This window comes from Ascaphus truei, chromosome 4, assembly GCF_040206685.1.
Source record: "Ascaphus truei isolate aAscTru1 chromosome 4, aAscTru1.hap1, whole genome shotgun sequence".
Taxonomy (NCBI): Eukaryota; Metazoa; Chordata; class Amphibia; order Anura; family Ascaphidae; genus Ascaphus; species Ascaphus truei.
Window position 1 is genome coordinate 412,546,661 of NC_134486.1, and position 25,242 is coordinate 412,571,902.

At 47.3% G+C, this 25,242-nt stretch overlaps 1 protein-coding gene across 1 annotated transcript in view; it reads left to right on the top strand.

Annotated features, from left to right (window-relative positions):
* Positions 1-25,242, top strand: part of BTBD9 (BTB domain containing 9) — a 369,776-nt gene that overhangs the window by 187,514 nt on the left and 157,020 nt on the right. Inside the window, exon 8 of the mRNA XM_075598775.1 lies at positions 17,012-17,201. Within this exon, the coding sequence (XP_075454890.1) occupies positions 17,012-17,201 (190 nt within the window). The remainder of the gene's footprint in view (positions 1-17,011; positions 17,202-25,242) is intronic.

Below are 25,242 nucleotides of genomic sequence, written 5' to 3' on the forward strand. Positions count from 1 at the left end.
TGGCGATCACATTACTGCATAGAAATGCCTTGCGGGCCCACGGATGGCGCATTGTGGATACATTAAGTTGATCCTACAATGTGGCCAGACTTGCTGTCCTTGGAACCGCGGGCCACAATCTGCAGCCCCCTGAAAAAAGTCAGTTTTGCGGCCCGGGGGGGTTAAAGCAGGAAACCCCACGGCGTTAATATCGTACCGGGCCAGCTAGTCTGTAAGAGCTGTGCAGAGGAACCCCATTAATTAAACCGGCACCCCGTTTGGAGGTCTGTACCTCCGGGTGCAGGGGGTCCCCAGAGCTGGAATTAACGGTGTTCTGCTCCGGAGACACCCTGCTTCGATCTTGTGTTAAAATAAAATATTTGTAAAAAAAGCAGCGCTTGGATTGCTGCGGGTCTGTCCGGCCGCTTGATGATGCAGACGCCTGAATATGGGCCTCTTAAGTAATGAGGGGGAACGCTACAGGACAGAACTGGACTATATTCGGGAATCTACGTCATCAAGGGGCAAGACAGAAAGGACTACATTACATGCCCCTAACAAAACTACCCCCATTCCCCACCGCATCTAGACTAACGCCCAATATCCCTATTAAACAAATGTTATTAAAGGGATTTGGGGAGTTAACAAAAACAGATAAAACATGTTTAAAACATTTTTAAAACAATTAAAAATAAATGTGCACTATATACTGTGCTATAGTTAAAAGAATAATACTTGTACAATATTACAATGTTACTTACCCCAATTCATTACATTAGTGGCAAACTACTATAGTAATGAAGAGGTTAACCCCTCCTGCCTCTTCCCCCCCCCTCCCCAGCATCTCCCGGCAGGCCTTACCACCCTCTCCGGGGCATCTACCCATGCTACATCTGTATAAATGAAATTTGCAAATAATCCAATCTTTTTAAAGGTGAGGACATCATAGAAAATGTCACAAATAATATGAATCGGCAAAGGGACGATGAGAGGTTTAGTGCCTGTGCAATCCGAGAGCGGTTATCCTGATTCTTCCCTGCCTGATCCAGAAGAAAAATGTGCTTCCTAATTAACCAATAATTATTATAGGTGCCCTGGTACACTACACTGGGTAATGATACAGACATTAGCACAGTGACACCTTGCTATGAAAAGCTTACAATCAAACCGTATACTTACAACACATGTAATGAAAGTAAAATGACTTAAATGGCCCATCATTCAGCTCTGCTGTGTTCTCTGCAACATCAAATATACACGCCCCATATACCTTCCTCATAACAGTTTGACAGCAGATGTTTTATCTGAGATCATGGTCCATCAGTGAGCCATTTACACAGCGTGTTTCTCCTGATAAGCACAATCCTATTACACCACTCCCAAAATGCAGAAGTGTGCAGAAGATGAAGTGTCCGTTACAGTGTGTCATTGCTCAGCTCGTAACCTTGTGGCTGCAAAGGCATCATTCTGATTTGTACAATGCGGGATATGAAAGGAAAGCAGAGTCGCATAATACACGCAATAACCGGGTCTGTAGAACGGTTCTGCAACGAAATGTTGGCGAGCCGAGCAGGTTTCCAGAGATGGCACACCCGGGTAAGAATGCGAAAGGGCAGAAAGGGCAGAGTAAGGATAATAGTGTTGCCTTTGGCAATCCTGGCGTAGAAGTATTATCTTTTTAAAAGGTGACTACCTCTGTCCATCTTGTCACTGAACAACTGAAATTACTCATAGTTCTAAATGTAAAAAGCAGCCTCTGCTATTCACTTAACGAACAAGGAGAAGCCAAAGAGCGGCATTCCAGTGTCTTCCACCACTTCTTATAGCTGCAAACACTTCTTTTTGTTAATATTGACTTTGGTTGCGATCCTAATGGTCACGTGACCTTTGTGGTATGAAGCCTTTTTCCTTCATCGCTCCGCATCTCTATTCTCAGCAGTGCTTCTCTTAACAAGTTGAAGTCTCGATTTTAAAACCTGTTTCATCCCTTCGCTGCCAAAGGGTCCAGGAACGCATTGCAAAGTGAAGCTTTGTGCTGACCCTTCCGGTAGCAGAGGGGTTAAAGAATGCTACACTTTCTGCATTCACATTGTCTCTGACTCTCCAATCAGGCTGGTGTGCCTTTCACTGTACTCAAGCTGCCCTAACAAAAGGTATTAAACGACCTCCAGACAGCACAATCACAAGGTCATGACACCCTTCTCATTCTTCTCAACCTATCTGCTTCTCATATCTCTAGCTATTTACTTTCTCGCCTCTACTGCTCTTCCCAAGGGAGGTTTCTCTCTGTGCCCTGAGTCTCTTCTGTTCTACCTCGCCTGAAATCTTTCTCACATACCACTCCGTACCTTTGGATCTGTCGTCTTCTCCCCCCCATCTTGTAGACTAGGGGGGCTCAGCTCCAGTCTTCAAGCCCCCCTCCTCCCTCCAACAGGTCATGTTTTAAGGATATCCCAGCTTCAGCACAGGTGGCTCAATCAGTGGCTCAGTCTTGGATTGAGCCACCTGTGCTGAAGCAGGGATATCCTGAAAACCTGACCTGTTTGGGGTGGCTTGAGGACTGGAGTTGAGCACCCCTGTCGTAGACACATCTGCTAAATCCAAAATGTCACAATGACGGATTTCTCATCTCCCACTGCATATGCGCTCGACCTTGCCCTATGAAATTGGCACCTCCGTGTACCCCTGTCTCTTTATGGCTTCTAGCACACCAGTTACATTATCTCTTTGAGGCAGAAATTTCTATCCCCCAAATATTTCATATATTATGTACCTGTCTGTATTTCACTTCCCTGTATTATGTACATATGTATGTATATCTTTATTTATATAGCGCCAAAACTGTACTCGGCGCTTCACTAAAAATACAGTACAAGGAATTAAAATAATACAATAAGTGCAGCAAAATCAGACAATAGGAAAGGAAATCCCTGCCCGAAGAGCTTACAATCTAAGTGCTAGAATGAGAGACTTAGAGACAGCAGGTGAGGGAATAAGTGCTGTAGATGGCAGTGCTTGGTCACAATGGGTGGTAGGAATGACTGTGGGTGTGGGACAATAGCCATGTGTGCAGGTTAATGGGATGCTTGATTTGCGGGCGAGTTTTAAGGTTAGTCAGTAGATAGGTTAACACCATTCGCAGTTGAAGAGGTGGCGATGAAGAAATGTGGATAGGAGGGGAGTGGGGAAGTTGTAGAGAACAGAAACGTTTATAAAGCAGTGAGAAAACAGTAAACAGAAAAAGCAATAGGGAGGGCATAGTGAGAAGCAGGAGGCGAGACGTCCCAGGTACTGGAGGATAGGAAGAGTACAAACTATCTACATTAAACTACATTAAGTTCTCACAGCTGCAGAGTTGTTGTGGTGCAGAGATTATGCCTTGTATATTATCTCTGTAAAGCAATGCGTGCAGGCTGTACTGGTAGTTTTCCCAATATAAATAACAGTGCAGTACAAAAAGCCTTAAAGTAATCATATGACATGACCAAACTCATGTATAAACCGTGTGTGCTCCGCTTCAGCTCAATGCTGTGTTGTGTTGCAGTAAGCCGACATATCATTGATGCTAATAGCACAGGTTACATTTGTACTCAGCGGAGCATAATCTGCTTTGCATGAGATTTCCCACAATCCACACAGAGGCTTTCCTGATTACTTAAGGAGGGCTGGCCAACTCCAATACTCAAGGGCCACCAACAGGTCAGGTTTTCAGGATATCCCTGCTTCTGCGCAGGTAGCTCCACCAGTGGCTCAGTCTTCGACTCCACCACCTGTGCTGAAACAGGGATATTTTGAAACCCCGACCCTTGAGGATTGGAGTTGGCTGCCCTAAAGGTATAATAGATGGTCGCCCAGCACACTTACATGGAAGAAACACCATATATCCGCTCCACACGTTGTTTTATAAATAATGTGCACGGGGTGATGTATACGTCAGTAAGCAGATGGAAGGTTTTCCTAGTGTCTTGTTCTGTAAAATTGTCATTAACCAACAGACTTGTTACAATAAGTGTGGAAGTGCCGTCTAATCCTTTAAATGTCGGGACCTCAGCAGTAACCACATCATGTTCCTGGGGGATTGAAAACGTAATCCTAACAGGAAGTCCTCATTTGCTAGTCCACAGATGACGTTCAATAAATATCACAAGAACCATTCACTGCACGTCTCTTTACATTCACTGCATGTCAGACGTGCACATTACATATTAATGGTGGTTACATTACATATTACATATGTATGTATTACATATATTACATATTAATGGGGTTTCTGGGGTCAGAAGTAAATGAAAGTTGGAAGACTTAGTTCTGTGATGGATACTGTACATTTTCTTTGACGTCAAGGGATCAATGACTTCCAATTAATTGTTGATCTTATATGTTTTAGCAGAAACATCCTTTAAACTGTGCTTGTCCTTATAAGTCTCTTCTTCAGGTGTACTTGAGCATTAAAGTAAGATTGTGTATTCCTCTCCATTAGCACTTGCACACGCTCTATAATTAGGGGGTCCAAGTAGTCTGTTTGCTCTATAATTAGGGGGTCCATGTAGTCTGTTTGCTCTATAATTAGGGGGTCCATGTAGTCTGTTTGCTCTATAATTAGGGACTCTGTGTAGTCTGTTTGCTCTATAATTAGGGATTCTGAAACAATCTTACGCCAACCGGAACACCTCCTCTTGAATTAAAACTTAAATTAGGAGTCGTTATCATGCTCTTTAGAAACCTAGTGCCATTGAGAGGATGTATGTAAGGGCACAAGACTTACTGTTACTCGAATACAACCACACATAATCGCAGCAAAAGTGATCGGTGCAAACGTAGACACTGTACTTATTCCGAGAATCCCACTCATTCCATCAGACACACATTTACCATTCAGTTGCAAACAAAAACGATTTCCCATACGACTGGCTTTTTCCATGACAATCAAGAAGTCACAAGGCCAAACGTTTGATAAAATACTGTATGCCTTTACCGACCTAAAGCTGTTTTTAGTCAGAGACAATTATGTTACTCTATCAAGAATCAGATCGTTTGATTCCCTTACTGTAGTGTCGGAAAAGAACAATTGTGTCTTTAGAGAAACCTTTGATAAAAACATTTTTAATAAACAAATGCGTGAATGTTTAGTAATCTTTAAGATCTGCTAGATCAGCGTCTGTTACGCCGGGCACAGCTAGTATTATTTTAATTTCCATAGTGCTCAATTTTATATTTTTTAAAACCTCATTCTGTCCTGTTCTCGTTTTTGTAATGTCCTAATTTGCACAAGTCCATACAGTAACTGGGCCAAGGACAGCAACATTTAACTTTTTTATGATACAGTAGAAAGATAATCATGAAGGCCGCCATCTTAAATTCCGTCCATAGAAAATCAGTACGTTTCCTTATATCGGCTTCAGCACAAAGAACGTAAAAAAACACAGCGATTCATCTACTGCAGAAACAGAGTCGCAAGATCATACCAGCAGGAGCAATGTGTGCACGTTCAGCCCTCTTCCATCGACACATGTCTGCAACGCATTGCACTGTAAGTGCAGGTCGGTTTCCCCGGTCGCAGTGCATGTTACTTCCCCTAAAGTGATACCACGTCTTGCAAGCAGAAACTGAAGACCCCATGTATTTGTCTTGTCCTTGGGACTGTAGGCACTATCGAAGTAGGAAGGGTTTCTTTAAGGTCATACATTCAAGGTGGTTGTGTTTTTTTTTTAACAACACAAATAGTCCTCGCGTTTTTGCACAAATTATGCAAAGCACATTTTTGAATGCACCTTATTTCTAGTTTTTAGTCACAAATCAAATTTCTCCGTGCAAAATTGGCATGTGCCTGCAGATGGATGGTATGGGGAGAAGGTAATTTTCTTCCAAGTACATGCTCATTTATTTTTTTGCTGCTGCAATATTATAGCCGTTATATCGCGTAAGAAGTAGAAATAGCTAGCAAGGAGATTGTGTGATGTTTTTGGCAGGGCGTTTTAGTAAGCAGTGACACAAATTGAGGTTGAAAATTCCTTTGGGTGAAAGGAAAGGAAAGGAGAACTGGAGGAGTAGAAGCAGAACAGCGGGCAAAGTCCCTTCCAGATGGTGCATTTATTACATTTATCATGCTGCTGAAAGATGATAATGAATATTTAGGATGGGGAGTGGCACGTAGGCCCCTTAAGGCAGATGGGACGGACTGTGTTGCAATTAGAATCATTTGTTACCTTGCCACGCTGAAGCGTTCCAGAGAATACTAAAGGTAATAGAATATGGAGTCGTTACAGTTAGGAACACTCAAAGCTGGTAGCATGGAATGCTTTTTTGTGAACTTGCTTCACAAATGGGATAGCCAGGAGGCTTATCCAAAAACACTGGACATCATGGTGAAAGGTGTGACGCGCTTCAGACACACACACACACCTCTCACCTCTCTCTGCTCTCCATGCGGTTTCCTCCCCTCCTTGGCCTCACCCCCAGGCTCCTGACACCACGTCCTGATTGGCTGCTGCTGGGTAATGCAGCCAATCAGGATGAAGTCCAAATCATGGGGAGCACAAACATGTGAATAAAAGAATACAAACACAAAATAGTGCAATATGTCTCTCAATTCGGAAAGGTCAGACTTTCAGTAGCCTATAGAATGCGTACTCACATTCTATATGTTCTTTATAAGCATGTCCAGGAATCAGTGGCAATATCGTGTCCTTATGCGTCTGGAACGTGTAATGACCTTTGTAAAAAGTAATAAAAAGCCCAAATAGTGCAGGCTGATAAAATGTTTATCTGGTGATGTAGTAAAAATGTAACACACTCACATGGTGTATTCGCTGTCCGAGACCCTCCGCGTTCACCTCGCTCGTATCTCCAGCTCTCTCCGCGTCTCTCCTCTTTCTTCTGCTATTAGTTAGTTCCCGCACTTCCTGGTTAGGATGCCCGGATGTTGAATCGGAGATTCAGTAGCGCTGTGAGCAGCGTCCTTCCCCACACTACGCGTTTCACCAGATTTCACGGTTTCATCAGGACACACACAGATAGTTAGTATATCTATAGAAGTGCAAATAGCTAAACCAGAGGTGTGTGTGCCGAGCACGCGCGTTCTAATGCAAACTTCTCTGCGTTTTGCCACTGACATTGTGTTTTGAATTTTAATTAAAAATATCACCATCACAAATACAATATCTGTGACAAAACATTGACCAAAGAGACAGAAGTTTCACTTAAAATGCGCGTGCTCGGCGCACACAATTTTTTTTTTAACCCCGTCTTTGGCCTAACGCAGACACAATGTCGGGTCTGGGTTTCCACTGAGTTTCTATCTGTAACTTCTCATATAACACAGACATGGAAAGTGTAGCACAGGGGAGGCCAACTCCAGTCCTCTAGGGCCACCAACAGGTCGGGTTTTCAGGATATCCCTGCTTCAGTCTCAGCTTTAGCACAGGTATCTCAGTCGGTCCCTGCATCAGCACAGGAGGCTCAATCAGAGGCTCAGTCTTCGACTGACCCACTGATTGAGCCACTTGTGCTGAAGCAGGGATATCCTGAAAACGTGACCTGTTGGTAGCTCTTGAGGACTGGAGTTGGCCACCACTGGTGTAGTGACGGTTATAACGTTTGGTTCTCTTTTTGTCTCTCTCCTCTTATTCCAGATAGTCCAATCTCAATTCACAGTTTGGTTTGATTGACATGATGTTGGTTTCTCAAGGGTGTAAGTGTATAATTGATGTACAGATGTAGCCAATATTATTGCAACCCGCCGTGCGCTGCAACGGGACGCATACAACGCATCAGTGGGAGAAGTGGCCATTGTTTTGACTCAGCCACGCATAAGAAGCGGGCGGGACTATCTCACTATTTTTTCTGATGTTCCAGGGGTTGTTGCGGCAGCTAGCGCATTATGGTGGAATATTTGGTTATCACGGCCATTAAATCCGTTGGAAAACCAGTGATATTCTGTGTTGTAACGCGATATTCTGCGTTATTAGCGCGTGCAATAAGCCTGGCTACATCTGTATCTCAATGTCGGTGTTGCACACTCTTCTGACATCTGCATGGTTCCGTAATTCTATTGTAGGCATTTATAGTGGAGAGCCAGAAAACACATCTACAAAGCAGCATTCCTGGGGACTGTCACGGGTGACCAGTACTTTTAACACCTTTATACCTTCTGGGATCAATTCACTAGGCAGGACAACATTATTTAATAAATTGGATTTATTCGGGCAAGCCCGCAGTCATGCAAGAATTGCACAAAATACAGTACCTACATACCGTCTGGGGGGTGTCACTAGCCTCACCCAAGTGCAGGGCGCCTGCGTCAGGTAGGCTTACGTCCAGGAACACATGGTACTCTCTTTTTCAGGAGAGCTACCGCACTCTCCCCGCTGGTTTCAGCTCTGTCCAATTCTCAGAACATGGTCCCGTGAACTTGGACGTGAGAACTTACTTCCAGCGCTTATCTTCCGCATGGCCAGGCTGCTCTGGCACCTCTAAGCCGAGCACCCACCGGTCTTGTCACAAGTAACATCGTTCCTCAGAACTTGTCCTCAGCTAGGCAAGGCTTGTCCGGAACCTCAATGCCTGGTGCTTTTCGTATTGCGAGCAAAGCACCTTTGAAAAGCCTGCCAGCGCTTCCCTGGACCAAGTCCCAAAATTATCTTTAAGTCTGAGAGACTAAGAGAGATAGCTCTCTGATCGGACAGTCACCTTTCATAGACCTCGGTGACCTATGTCTCACCTGGAGCAGGGAATGCCGCCCAACCAGCGCACGGATAGTAGTGCAACCTCCACTCACAGACGGGGTGCTGAGCTGGTTGCACTCGTCAGAGGAGGGGGCGTACCGAGGGGCTCAGGTAGCTGCTGAGCAGGAAATCCAAACTGGCCAATGGGAATCGTGCCTGCAAGCAATGGCTTCCCCTTGCCAGCCCCATACCTCCCGCTGGGGAGGCTCCATAGTGTCTGCGAGAACAAAGAGTCTCCCCCGCGGGGAGCCTTGTTTCTGAACCTGTTTCTCCGCCCTTCCCCGCTCAACCAAATGGCCTGACACCTCGCTGCTCGCATCCTCCCCCTTGCCAGGACAGCCCCCATAGAGATGAATTACACATACCTTTTCACAAGAAAATACATTTCTAAAACTTGGGCTTGAAAACATGGATTCCACAACTGGGTTTTAAAACCGGCTCCTGCACTGTGTTTCAAAACCCAATTGTAGAACTTGCTGGCGGGGAAAATATATTACATAGAGTTGCATTAACACGCATTAACGGTTGCATTAACACGCACCGTCTTTATCTACAGACGCGTACCCATAAATCATGCACTATTTGCAGGTAAAATAACAGTACTCCCGGTATAACCGGTCGGCAAACCCCTTACACAGTTTTTCACCCTATTTGCCGACCATCCACCCTTAAACCCCTGTTCTCAAAGTCCCGGTCCTGCAGCTATTTCCTATGAGGGACCCTAACCACACAGGTATCCCTAGCTTATAAACCCACAGGGGACAGTTTAAGGGAACATGGCTATAGGGGAACACATTAACACATTTCACTGATCCCAAGAGCTGACACAAATAGCCCATTACACACAGTTTTTAGGGGCAGCCAGCCGGTCTCTTCACCTTTATTATGAAGACCGACTACCCCTGCCGTCACAGGGACCCTTGTTGGTTTTTTAGTAGGTTTGAAGCAGGGGTCTTCAGAGCTTCACCGCATTGATTTCAGCTCCGGGACCCTTTACATCACGAGATACTTTCCTCTGTAGGCAGTACCGGTATCTCTCGCTGTTTAAATGTCCCGTGTCGCGTGGGCCAATAGGAAGCCACAAGGGATGACTTCATGGCTTCCTACTGGCACGCAGGATACAGGACATTTAAGCCACCATTATGTTAGCCCAAACTAGCCCTGCTGGAGCTTCTACTGGCACCCCCTTGTGAGGTACACACGTGTCCCCAGGAGAGCTGCCTTAATGTGACACACACGTGTCCCCAGGAGAGCTGCCTTAATGTGACACACACACGTGTCCCCAGGAGAGCTGCCTTAATGTGACACACACACGTGTCCCCAGGAGAGCGGCCTTAATGTGACACACACGTGTCCCCAGGAGAGCTGCCTTAATGTGACACACACACGTGTCCCCAGGAGAGCTGCCTTAATGTGACACACACACGTGTCCCCAGGAGAGCTGCCTTAATGTGACACACACACGTGTCCCCAGGAGAGCTGCCTTAATGTGACACACACACGTGTCCCCAGGAGACCTGCCTTAATGTGACACACACACACGTGTCCCCAGGAGAGCGGCCTTAATGTGACACACACGTGTCCCCAGGAGAGCGGCCTTAATGTGACACACACACGTGTCCCCAGGAGAGCTGCCTTAATGTGACACACACGTGTCCCCAGGAGAGCTGCCTTAATGTGACACACACACGTGTCCCCAGGAGAGCTGCCTTAATGTGACACACACACGTGTCCCCAGGAGAGCTGCCTTAATGTGACACACCCACGTGTCCCCAGGAGCGCTGCCTTAATGTGACGCACACACGTGTCCCCAGGAGAGCTGCCTTAATGTGACACACACACACACGTGTCCCCAGGAGAGCAGCCTTAATGTGACACACACACGTGTCCCCAGGAGAGCTGCCTTAATGTGACGCACACGTGTCCCCAGGAGCGCTGCCTTAATGTGACGCACACACGTGTCCCCAAGAGAGCTGCCTTAATGTGACACACACACGTGTCCCCAGGAGAGCTGCCTTAATGTGACGCACACACGTGTCCCCAGGAGAGCTGCTTTAATGTGACACACACACGTGTCCCCAGGAGAGCTGCCTTAATGTGACACACACACGTGTCCCCAGGAGAGCTGCCTTAATGTGACGCACACACGTGTCCCCAGGAGAGCTGCCTTAATGTGACGCACACACGTGTCCCCAGGAGAGCTGCCTTAATATGACACACACACGTGTCCCCAGGAGAGCTGCCTTAATGTGACACACACACGTGTCCCCAGGAGAGCTGCCTTAATGTGACACACACACGTGTACCCAGGAGCGCTGCCTTAATGTGACGCACACACGTGTCCCCAGGAGAGCTGCCTTAATGTGACACACACACGTGTCCCCAGGAGAGCTGCCTTAATGTGACGCACACACGTGTCCCCAGGAGAGCTGCCTTAATGTGACACACACACGTGTCCCCAGGAGAGCTGCCTTAATGTGACACACACACGTGTCCCCAGGAGAGCTGCCTTAATGTGACACACACACACGTGTCCCCAGGAGAGCGGCCTTAATGTGACACACACACACGTGTCCCCAGGAGAGCGGCCTTAATGTGATGCACACACGTGTCCCCAGGAGAGCTGCCTTAATGGGACGCATACACACGTGTCCCCAGGAGAGCTGCCTTAATGTGACACACACACGTGTCCCCAGGAGAGCTGCCTTAATGTGACGCACACACACGTGTCCCCAGGAGAGCTGCCTTAATGTGACACACACACACGTGTCCCCAGGAGAGCTGTCTTAATGTGACACACACACGTGTCCCCAGGAGAGCTGCCTTAATGTGACACACACACACGTGTCCCCAGGAGAGCTGCCTTAATGTGACACACACACACGTGTCCCCAGGAGAGCTGCCTTAATGTGACGCACACACACGTGTCCCCAGGAGAGCTGCCTTAATGTGACGCACACACGTGTCCCCAGGAGCGCTGCCTTAATGTGACACATACACGTGTCCCCAGGAGAGCTGCCTTAATGTGACACACACACGTGTCCCCAGGAGAGCTGCCTTAATGTGACACACACACGTGTCCCCAGGAGAGCTGCCTTAATGTGACACACACGTGTCCCCAGGAGCGCTGCCTTAATGTGACGCACACACGTGTCCCCAGGAGAGCTGCCTTAATGTGACACACACACGTGTCCCCAGGAGAGGTATTCGCACTTGTATAGAAGAGATTAAAGTAGTACAACAAGAGACAGATATCTTATACTATATTAGTGAAAGCACTGTATGTTTGCCTGCCTGCATGCATGCATGCCTGCCTGGATGTCCGGTGTCCCTAGGGGAAATCTCATTGGTCCCTTGGCCCGCCCGCCCCCGCACACCTCTCATTGGCCTGAGGCGGAGTGACGGGCCAAAGGACACACAGGGACACACACACACAGGGACACACACACACAGGGACACACACACACACAGGGACACACACACAGGGACACAAACACACACAGGGACACACACACACACACACACAGGGACACACACACACACAGGGACACAGGGACACACACACACACAGTGACAGACACACACACACACACACACACACACACACACACACACACACACACACACACACACACACACACGTGTGTAGGGGGGGTGTTACCTACATTAGCGGAGCTCACAGTGTTAGCAGCACCTGCGCGCACCTCCTCCTCTCCCCGTGTCTCCCGCGCTTTCACCCCGCCCCCCCCTCTCCCGGCGCCGCTACAGTCAGCGGGACACACACACTATTATTACCCCTTCAGCGCCCCCCCCCCCACCCAGTGTCAGCGGCCGTGCGAGACCCCCCTCTATATCTCCCACCTCTCCCCCCCCCCCACACATATACATGCCCCCCCCTCCCCGGCGCTACAACTCACCCCTCCCCGGCTGGGGGAACAGCCAGTGGCCAGGCAGGCTGCCTCGCGGCGCCGAGTACCCAAGATGGCGGCGCCCGGGACACAGCGGGGGAGCGGCCACAACACGCTGCCTCCCGCCTCAGATCCACGTGGGACCTGCCGGATGGGTGAGTGAGCGGCCTTCACCCCCCTTCACCTCTCCTCCACCCCCCCTTCACCTCCCCTCCACCCCCCCTCCCCTCCAGTGTCAGTGTCTCCCCGATACCCCCCCCCCCCCCCGGCGCCGCTACAGTCAGCGGGGGAGCGAGCGAGCGCCCGGGACACAGCGGGGGAGCGGCCACAACACGCTGCCTCCCGCCTCAGATCCACGTGGGACCTGCCGGACGGGTGAGTGAGCGGCCTTCACCTCCCCTCACCCACCCCTCACCCCCGATCACCTCCCTCACTCCACTTCTCCCTTCCACCCCCCTTCACCTCCCCATTTATCTCCCCCCCCTCCACACCTCCCCTCCACCCCCCCCCCATCACCCCCCTTCCCCCCCTCCGCTCCCCTTTCCACCCCCCCCTCCGCTCCTCTTCCCCCCCCTCCACCTCTTTTTCCCCTTTCCCCTCCCACCCCCTCCCACACTTCCACCCCCTCCTCTAACCCTTCCCCCCCTCCTCTAACCCTTCCCCCCCCTCCTCTAACCCTTCCCCCCCCTCCTCTAACCTTCCCCCCCTCCTCTAACCCTTCCCCCTCCTCCACCCCTTGCCCCCCTCCTCCACCCCTTGCCCCCCTCCTCCACCCTTGCCCCCCTCCTCCACCCCTTGCCCCCTCCTCCACCCCTTGCCCCCCTCCACCACCCCCTCCTCCCCTTCCCGCCGCCCTTCGCCTTCATGCCCGCCTTACCGCCTCCCAACCCCCGCCTCTGCCTTTCACCCGCCCTTACTCCGGCCGCCTCTGCCTTTCACCACCGCCTCACAGCCGCTGCACGCACTCAACAGACACCCGCCACACTCGACACATACCTGCCGCCACACACACCTGCTGCCTCCCGCCCCTACGCACCGACATCACTGACCCACCGCCTCACACCCTAGCAGGACCCCCACTCACAGACAGCACTCACAACCCACGCGCCAGCCGCCGCCTCACACCCTTGCAGGACCCCCACTCACAGACAGCACTCACAACCCACGCTCCACCCGCCGCCTCACACCCTAGCAGGACCCCCACTCACAGACAGCACTCACAACCCACGCACCACCCCGCCGCCTCACACCCTAGCAGGACCCCCACTCGCAGACAGCACTCACAACCCACGCGCCACCGCCGCCTCACACCCTAGCAGGACACACGACTCAGATTTTTACATCACTTATGGCACCAAAATATACATTGTACTGTGATGTGGTTACAATAAACCATTTTTATACAACATCGTATTACATTTTCTTCCATCTTTCTTTTCAATATTATTATCCAACCTTTACAACAAACAGTCACCTTTTGTTCCACGATTTATAAATAATACTACCTATTACGCATTTACATCCCGGGCAACGCGGGTCTCTCAGCTAGTTTACTATAATTGTTACAATTTGTATTCAACTAAAACACCCTCAAATTTCCTAAGACATACAATGCAGCGTATAAAAGTTTGGTAACCATTATTCACGAGTTCCAATTACTGGCTTGATGGGCTGGAAAGGTTAATTGTGATTTCAATGGATTCAAGTAGATTGTTGATGACAAAATCCTAAGAAAATGTCAATGTTTTTAGGACTTCAATGACACTTCAGCATCACCTTGATCGCAGTGCTGGTATTTAGATTAATTGTGCTTTTTCTTTAGCGCAGGTTTTTTTTTTTAAGTGTCACTAAAGATCAGGGACCAACAGAATCTAGACTTCCTAATTAACCTTTGCTGAGTGAAGGTTTGTTAGAAAACCTCTCAATTCACCCCTACTACTTAATCTCGTATAAAAAAATCACTTTCCCATACATATTGTGTGCGATTTCTGCTTTAAAAATCAGTTCCTCACCATAAACCTAATATATATGACACGGCTCCACATACTGTACTTTCACTTAATTTATGTCCCATTGACCCCTTGTCCATAAGGCTGACATTTATCTAGACACCCAAATGTGTTTCCTTGAGATTACATTTGATTCTTTGCTTTTGTCATATATAACAAAAGACAAAGATACCCAATGCTACATCCAATGTGACAGAAAATACATAGTAAAATGCTTAAATGTTTGTATTCTCAGAAGTTGGGGTCATTTAGTTAAACCCTTTGGCCAAAGCGTTATAAGCCTGCAGCCACGTCACGGCACGACCAGTAAGCAGGTCCTAACACCACCTGAGAGTATTCTAATTTACCTCTACAGTGGAGGGAGAAGGGTCTGAATAGACCTGTCCTGCACAGGAACATGGAAAAAACTGCTACTACAAAAGTGGGGTTGGGTAAGCTTAAAGCCTGGGAGGAGGGGTCACCAACCAACTGATACCAGTTGAAAATTTAAATTAATGAACACACAATCCCAGCAAGCTCTAACCCCAGAACCCATCACGATATAGAGATCTCCCCTTTTCTCTCTCTCTCTCTCTCTCTCTCTCTCTCTCTCTCTCTCTCTCTCTCTCTCTCTCTCTCTCTCTCTCTCTCTCTCTCTCTCTTTCTCTCTCTCTCTCTCTCTCTCTCTCTCTCTCTCTCTCTCTCTCTCTCTCTCTCTCTCTCTCTCTCTTTCTCTCTCTTTCTCTCTCTTTCTCTCTCTTTCTCTCTATGCATGGAGTGCTACTAGGCGTGGCCAAATGTATGCAACAAAAGACAAAAATACTGTACCCAATGCTACATCCAGTATGACAGAAAAGACATCAGTCTCCTCTCTGTACCATTTCTCTCTGCTGTGGTCTCCTACATGAACCTTTTCTCTTTCAGTTTTGAGCCGCAATGTATCCTAAGCTTCTTCTCTCCTCATCTTCAGAACCTGCATTAAAATTATTTTTAATAAACTATTTCTATAGCTCTGTAGTGTAACTACACTTCCCAGTACAATTACCCTTGGTCATGCCCTGTTAACCAACACACTGTCACCAAGCGCCCAACACGCCACTCGATACCATGTTCTCCATGATTGGAATAGCTCAATAGCTGGATCCTGTAAACTTGTGTTATAGGTGTGCATTACAGGTGTGCATTACAGGTGTGCATTACAGGTGTGCATTACAGACCATATTAAAAAGATCCTTTCCCTATAATTCCTTTTATATCATTATTTTGATGTCTATTACTGCTGTGAAGCGCTATGTACGTGGATAGCTCTATACAAATACACACATATATATATATATACTGAGTTAAGTTATGGTGAGTAAAAAAGTGACAAAAACCCTCCACAGCAAAGCAAATATGCAAATGTAAATACAACTGTATGCTCATCTGCATGTCTTAGGCAGGTCTGCAAGCCCTCCTTTCACCATTATCACCCAGCACACAGCACTTCCACTGCAGCAAGGGATTCTGGGGAATGACATGCAAATAAGCACACAGTGCCACTTTTTGCTTCAAAAAAACATTTTAAACATGGTTCCCTATAGGCTTAAGCTTGCTGCATGGTCACAGCTTTGAGCACAGCCAGGGTTAAGGTGCATACCCAGAAAACCCACCCACAGACAGCTGTTTCGACCTTTATGGGTCTCCTCAGTGTGGGGTTGGTAAACTGGATATGCAGAGAAGCTTCATCATTTTGTAATTTGTTTTTTTTTCTATAGCAAAAAAAGTTTAGTGAGCGGTTTGATATATTATTAGAAACTATATTGTTTTGTTTACGCACAGTTCAAAATATTACTGAGTGAAATGTTCCCAATTTATATGAATTATTTCTCTTTCTAGTTTTTTTGAGTAATAAGTTAGAGATTTGCTTTTGTATACTCCTGAGGGAGGATGAAACAGATAAAGCAGACATTATTGCACCCCTTGCCCCTTTACCGCTGTAACACTCAACATTGCCACATCGTTTGCGAAATTGCACGATGTTATTGGCGGCGCCATTTGTTGCAAAGTATCTGTGATGAACCACATGATAAACATCTCGTCAGCGGTAACGGGAGATTGTGCTACGTCGCGTACGTCTGCCACACCTGTACGTCTGCCACACCTGTACGTCTGCCACACCTGTACGTCTGCCACACCTGTACGTCTGCCACACCTGTACGTCTGCCACACCTGTACGTCTGCCACACCTGTACGTCTGCCACACCTGTACTGGACCCTGAAATCTTCAGCTGTGACTTCCAGATTATGTTGCATGTAAATCAGAAGCAGCTCTGTAGGGAAGCTATTACTTTTGTGCATTCTTTGGGGAACTGGTCTGTTATCATTCTTGTCCTTGCTCACGGCTCGTTATATTTTCCTCCCTAATGTTTAGTTCCCTCGGAGAATGTCGCAACCATCTCCGAATGTGCCAGCGTGATCGAGGGTGTGAGCCGGAGCCGCAATGCCTTGTTGAATGGAGACACCAAGAATTACGACTGGGATTCCGGTTACACTTGTCACCAGCTCGGTAGCGGTGCTATCGTGGTTCAGCTCGCCCAGCCCTACATGATAGGATCAATCAGGTAGGAGATGCAGAGCTTGTACATGGTGGTCCTCGTAGCTCTGTGAATGTCACATCCTTCATTAAACAATCTCGTTCTTCCTCCATGTGATGTTAGTGGGATCCAAGCAACAATGCTGCACAATGATTGTATTTGTTTTAGTTTATTGCCATATTAAACTCTGTTTCTCTTGACCTTTGGAAAAGTAAATCTTAAATGCACAAGCCTATGAGACTAATTCAAATCTTAGCCACTTACACTGATTCGATCTGATCTTGGGTGGAACACTTTAATTCCCCATCTTACCCACCGATCACGGTTTGTTTCTAACTCCCAGGAGGCAGCTGGGCAGAGCTCAAAATATGCTGCCAGGTTTCCGCCCCAAAGGTGGCACCACAAATACCCCTAAAGTAGGAATGTGAAGCACTATTTCTATGGGATATAAGATGCCAAACAATGTAGTCACTACTCACTTTACCCCTTCAGTTCCGAAGTCGGAAATACATAAGGGCGCTAAGCTTTAGCATTCAAATGAATGGGAGTAAAAGCGCACTAAAACGTAGCACGATTTTGTTGATCTGGGCCATTGTGGTTAATATTTTGTTGGGAGAACAGATACCCAGAGGACTGGCCAGTACAGCTAAATGTTTTTATTAGTGAATCATCGTTTACATCCATTAATTAAAACCATGTAGCTGTATTAGCCAGTCCTGCGAGTGCTGGTTCTGGCAACAGAGTATCTGCACATCCTGTGTAGTTCAGTAGGGCTCTCCTCGGCGCCCATTGTGCCCTCTTTGGGCTCTCCCCGGGCGCTCCTCGGCCCCTCCCCGGCACCCCTTGTGCCCTCGGTGAGGGCGCTCCTTGGCCCCTCCTCGGGCCCTCCTTTTCGGGCCCTCCCCCTTGGGTCCTTCTCGGGCCCCCCTCCTCAGCCACTCCTGAGGCACATGAGCCCTTGTGTCCAGTTACTTTAGTAGTTAAACCATTGTTGTTTCTTTGACGGAAGACACGTGCCTTTTTCTCATCCCTGTGACGTTTGATAAATGCATCTAATTATTCAGAGTGAGTAATACTATAGAGCGGTAAAATACAAAAACACAGAGTGCTATATAAAATATGCCAACATTTGTTTGAATTAGTTCTGTCAGAATAAGCTGTTCCACTGGATACACACATAAATACAAATGGGAACTGTGCCTGGCCTGCTTTAAACTGCAGGCACAAGCGCAGTGTCGGGTTAGAATGCCTCGTTATAAACTGGATGGTGTTTGTTCTCCTTAGTTGTGTGCTCGTGATTCCTCTCACCGAATAACCGCAGCAGACCCAGAAACTGCCAACTGCGTTTATATTAACAGCTTAAGTGCTAAGGACCCGCAGAGCGTACAAGTGCATTCCAGCACCTTCCCACACTTTTTGTAAATGGGGCCCCTTAGAAACTGCCCCCCATCCCCCTTCTCAATTATGTTAACCCCCCTTTTTTCCATGTTTGGAAAGCAGAGGGTCCCTGGGCCTGAACCGCGTTTAGTTTCCACTCTGGGGACACCTTGCTTCCTGAGATGGATACCGTGGTGTCGGTTCTTCCGAATATTTAAATCCCCCTCATCACGAGAGCCAATAGGAAGCCGCGACGGATGATACTGTGGCTTCCCATTGGCCCGCGTTTCCCCCGGCGCTACCTTCACAGGTAAGTATCTCGCGAGCCAAGGCTCTCACCGGAGGTGGAAGTGTCTTAGTTCATCTCCTGAGATACCATGCTTTCTATCCAAGTAATATTGGGGGGGAGGGGGGAGGATCGCTCCTTTAGGGCCCCATTTACTAGACCACGAGCAGCACAATGTAACAGCGTTAACACTACTATTCAGTGAATAAAGCGCTAATTAGACTAATACTACATTTTATCATAAACATTATAGAGTGAAAATGTATCCAATAGGTTGCACTCTTTAGATCAGGGATGGTCAACTCCAGTCCTCAAGGCCCACCAACAGGTCAGGACACTGAGCCACCTGTGCTGAAGCAGGGATATCCCTAAAACCTGACTTGTTTTAAGCATTACGATTGCCAAGACTGAACATAAAATCTCGCTATTCGCGGATGACATTATACTGACCCTCACGGATCCCCATACCACCATTCCCAACCTCCAAAGACTCTTGGACCAATTTGGCCGAATCTCAGATTACAAGATTAACACAGACAAATCTGAAGCCCTAAATCTCTCCCTTTCAGAGCCGACCCGGAAGATGCTCCAATCAAACTATAAATATAGATGGAACTCCTCCCAGATAAAATATCTTGTCGTTAAAATAACAAATTCCTACAACTCTCTATACCAGGCTAATTACCCCCATTATTTAACCAAATCAAAAAGGATCTAGAGTCCTGGAACAAACTCCAAATCTCCTGGTTTGGTAGGATCAGTTCAACCAAAATGAACATCCTCCCTAGACTCCTATATTTCTTTCAAACGCTCCCTATAGATATTCCCATGTCTGAACTTAAAAATGTACAGGCCCACATATTCCAATTGATATGGAATAACCGAAAACCAAGAGTCCCAAGGTCGGTGTTGTTATCTCCCAAGCTGGGTAGAGGACTGGGGGTCCCTGACGTGATAAGATACTACCAGGCAGCCCAGCCACGCCAAGCGGTGACTTGGAATAACAACCCGGCCACATCATGTTGGCTTGAGATAGAATCCAACTACGCTGCGCCTTTACCCCTGTAGGCGATTCTATGGGCTCGGAACAATAGGGAGAAAGGGTCTAGGAAATACGATCTGGAGGCAATGAGGTGTACGTGGGGCATTTGGCTTAGAAACAAAGGGAAGTACGCCCTGTCGTCCACCCCCTCTCAACTTACCCCCATCTTTGATAACCCGGATTTCCCGCCCGGGTGTTCTCAGAGACAATTTCAACAATTCCAAGTCCTCAATATTAGGAGGGTAGCAGACTTGCTGAAGAAAGAGGAAATCTTGTCCTTCCAAGAGCTCCAAACTAAACATCAGGTACGAGACCTCAACCCGTTTAAATTCCTTCAAATTAGGCACTTTCTTATAGCGCTCTCCCAAAACGCCACATTTCCCAAACAAACCAAATTTGAGTCCCTCTGCGTCAATGGTTCCTTCCTGAGGGGGTTGATCTCAGAGATCTATAGGGGGTTAGAGTCTACATCGGAGAAACCAAGCCACGCATATATGCAAAAGTGGTGTACAGACCTCAACCTACAACTAGATATGGATGATTGGAAGGATGTCTGGGAGGCAGCCTCCAAGATCTCAATTTGTATGATTACAAAAGAAAATATTTACGGAATCCTATTCCACTGGTACCTAACCCCGAGTAGATTGAGCCGGATCTTCCCCGGCACGTCAGATCTGTGCTGGAGGGGATGTAGTCAAAGAGGAGACATGGCCCATATTTGGTGGTTGTGCCCAGAGATCCAGGGGTTCTGGTCTAAGATCCAGAAACTACTCTGTGAAACCTCGGGGCTGGAAATTCCCCTGGACCCTCTGACCTTTCTGTTGGGAAAACAAGTCGATGGCCTTTCCGCTCCCCTGACTTTACTTATCTCAGCCATTCTAACTGCTGCAAGGTGCTCTCAGCCATCCCAACTGCTGCAAGGTGCTCTCAGCAATCCCAACTGCTGCAAAGTGCTCTATCGCAGCCGCTTGGAAGCAGATAAACGCCCTCTCAAAAAAATACGCTCACTAAAAGAATTACCACGGTTATGACCATGGAAAAACTTACGGCCATACTCACACCGAAAATCCCCCAGTTTTACAACACCTGGGGGCCATGGCTAGCCCGCTGCGGCCCAACTTCCCTATCAACACGTTCCAGATCCAGTTGCCCCCTCCAGCATGAAAAGGCTGAGCGTGAACCGGTCTCAACACCCCCCTCCCCGCCCCCGGACCTTTCCCTTCCCTCCTCGTTTTGTCATCCACACTTCCCACTCCCCCGCCCCTGTGCGTCCGTCCGACCCCCCCCCCCCTCCCCCCAACAAAAAACGAAAATGCCTTTTTTTGGATTCAATGGTTTGTACTTTATTTGTTATGTTCATACGAATGCAATGTACCTGTATTTGTTCCCTGTTTGTTTCCAATAAAGGAAAAAGATTGGGGAAAAACAAAAAAAACCCGACTTGTTGGTGGCCCCGGAGGACTGGTGCCCACCCCTGCTTTAGATAGTCTTCCTTATTAAAAAGTAACTTTTAATCAATATACATAATAAAACTGCAAAACGAGAGAATTGAAACTCTATACACTAAAATATTTAAAACTCCTGTATACTGCACGTTTGTTTATGAAGTAGAGTTATTTTTACATATTAGTAGTCGACAAGATGCATTACATAATTATACTGAGTGTCTCTTTCAATTTCCAAAACTCTTTCCGTTGGAAACATGTCAGAAAGTAGCCTCTTTGTTCTGTCCCAAGCTCACTGTGGCAAGTAAGTAGAGGCAGACAGCTCAATGCAATCCCATATACTAAGCAAGGGGAAGCTTCTTAACGGCTGGAGTGTTTATTGGACACAACAATACAAATAAAAAGGGGGAAAGATATTGGGGTAAACACTGTGACATGGGAGCAATGGAGGGGCGAGGGGGAGTGGCATGGGAGCAATGGAGGGGCGAAGGGGTTAGTGGCATGGGAGCAATGGAGGGGTGAGGGGGAGTGACATGGGAGCAATGGAGGGGCGAGGGGCAGTGGCATGGGAGAAATGGATGGTCGAGGGGGAGTGGCATGGGAGCAATGGAGGGGCGAAGGGGTTAGTGGCATGGGAGCAATGGAGGGGCGAGGGGGAGTGGTATGGGAGCAATGGAGGGGTGAGGGGGAGTGGCATGGGAGCAATGGAGGGGCGAAGGGGAGTGGCATAGGAGCAATGGAGGGGCGAGGGGGACTAGATTGGCAAATGGAATAATGCAAGATATAGGTAATTTACAATGACTTTACCAGAGGAGATAAGTGAGGTGACCGCTCAAGATGGCTGCTGGCTGAAAAGAGAAAGCAGGTCAGCCTGGAGAAGCAGGAAATAGGTTCAAGCTGTGCCAACTAGCAGGGGGAGGATGGGACAGCCCAACTAACAGAGAAAAAGGGGCGTTGCCAAGGTAACTGGCTGAGAAGCCAAGTGAAATAGTTATATTTGTAACATTATAACACTGAGTGATGGCAGCAAAAACCTAACAGGGTCCATAACACTCATCGCGCAGATATTTCTCAGATCTGCCATTTTCTACCATTTGGAGATATACCATTTCTATCAAGTAAGTAGAACAAGCTCTGATTTGCACTGAATGTTTACACTCAGCAGTGCTTTATCTTGTAATGTTTTTATTTTCATGAGAAAAGGAATCATAAAACGTCACATTTTGATACACGCCTCTCTTCACCGTTACTCGAATCTTTAATTCCTAATCTTTTCAGCGATCAGTTTAAGCCCACTTCACTAAGCAGCTTGTGCAGGCGATCAAGCTCCGAACCCCAGCAGTTCAGCGTATCGGTGTGATATATACTGTATGTTGTGGATATATCTTGCAGCGTTCTTGTGTTCATTTGTGTTTGGAGTAGAAAAGCTTTAGATGTTTATTTTACCCTCCTTAAACTTACAGACCCCTAAGCAATATGGTAAGAAGTCACGATATCAGATAACAGTGCATGGACTTCAATTCATTGCAATAAATCCACTTCCTTATTCACTCCTATTGTAAGGACTCCTATTGACTAATGGGGCCAGCGTCTGGTTTGCTGCCTGCTCAAGGTTCACCATGCGGAGCTCGTACAGCCAAGTCGGACTGAAAGGTCTAAAAGAAAGGAAACTTTATTCACGACAGTTTGTAGCAGGTTTTTGTTGTGTTTTTACATTTATGGGAGCATATCTGCATGGTGTGTGAATACAAATCAAATCAAATAAGCTTTATTGGCATGACGAAAGAACATTTCAGTATTGCCAAAGCATGAATAATAGAGGGTAGGGCAGGGGTGCACAAACGTTTCCTCGTGCGGCCTCCAATTTGCGCACCCCTGGGGTAGGGTATAATGATTACACAGTACATGAATAACAGGGGGTAGGGTATAATGATTACACGGTACATGAATAACGGGGGTAGGGTATAATGGTTACACAGTACATGAATAACAGGGGGTAGGGTATAATGATTGCACAGTACATGAATAACAGGGGGTAGGGTATAATGATTACACAGTACATGAATAACGGGGTAGGGTATAATGGTTACACAGTACATGAATAACAGGGGGTAGGGTATAAAGATTACACAATACATGGTAACAGTTACACACAGGGATGTGGGTGTTAGTGGGCGTCTCAGCCTGTGACAGGTGCTGATATAGTGTGCAGCCATACATATAATATACATACATATATTGCTGATATAGTGTGAGAATACTGATCCTACAGGGTGAGCTGCAGATAGCAGGATAGGTAAAACCATGGCATAATATGGGGACTTAATAGGAAGCAGAAGCTGGTTAGTCTTTTGGTTCTTTTACTTCTTTGCAAAGCTGTCTCACCCATTCATCACCTTTACACAATGAGCGCGTTTCACTTGCAGCTTGTGCCTTTATACGCTCCACTGAACGCTGCGCTCCCCATCTGAGAGAGAGATAAATTACCCTCAATGTGTTCTGCAAGTGGGTAATTGAGAAATAATTACATCATTTTCATGCCATTTAAAAACATTAAAATTTAAATAACAGAAACCTGCCGAGATTAGGCTGCATAAAAGATTACGGGAACGCGTAATAACTAATCGAATCTGAGTAATGTGAATGTGTATAGACCCTCTCTCTCCAGACTCCCACTACTTTTTTATCGCCTCGTTCTGTATAGTTGGAAGAGATTTCGGATCAATATGAAAAACCTAATTACAGACCACACAGGAAGCCTTTATATACCTAAAATCACCCGTCATATTATGGGCCCCATGAAATTCAGTATTTTGTTGTGAACAGTAATTTTGTATGTATATGTGTATACACACACACACACACACACACACACACACACACACACACACACACACACACACACACACACACACACACACACACACACACACACACACACACACACACACACACACACTCTGTATTGCCCGTTTCAGCATTGCATCTCTCATGCTGGTTTCTCTCTAACAGTAATATGGTTTGTGTATCACTCTAGCCCCTGTTCAGCATGCTATGAAGCTACTCCCTGTACTGGAGTAGATATTTGTCCCATTCATTTAAATTGCGCTGGACTATTAATTGTCGAAAAATTGTTTTATTATATTTTTAACATGTTTTTAAATGGAGTAAGTATCTCGGGTCAGAGTGATAGGATGAGGGGGATGTTAGGGGGATGGGAGCAGTGTAGGTGAGTGATGGGATGAGGGGGATGTTAGGGGTATGGTAGCAGTGTAGGTGAGTGATGGGATGAGGGGGATATTAGGGGGATGGTAGCAGTATAGGTGAGAGTGATGGGATGAGGGGGATGTTAGGGGGATGGGAGCAGTGTAGGTGAGTGATGGGATGAGGGGGATGTTAGAGGTATGGTAGCAGTGTAGATGAGTGATGGATGAGGGGGATATTAGGGGGATGGTAGCAGTGTAGGTGAGTGATGGGATGAGGGGGATGTTAGGGGGATGGGAGCAGTGTAGGTGAGCGTGGTGGGATGAGGGGGATGTTATGGGGATGGGAGCAGTGTAGACGAGGGGGATGTTAGGGGGATGGGAGCAGTGTAGGTGAGTGATGGGATGAGGGGGATGTTATGGGGATGGGAGCAGTGTAGGCGAGTGATGGGATGAGGAAGATATTAGGGGGATGGGAGCAGTGTAGGTGAGTGATGGGATGAGGGGGATGTTATGGGGATGGGAGCAGTGTAGGTGAGAGTGATGGGATGAGGGGGATGTTATGGGGATGGGAGCAGTGTAGGTGAGTGGGATGAGGGGGATGTTAGGGGGATGGGAGCAGTGTAGGTGAGTGATGGGATGAGAGGGATGTTAGGGGGATGGGAGCAGTGTAGGTGAGTGATGGGATGAGGGCGATGTTATGGGGATGGGAGCA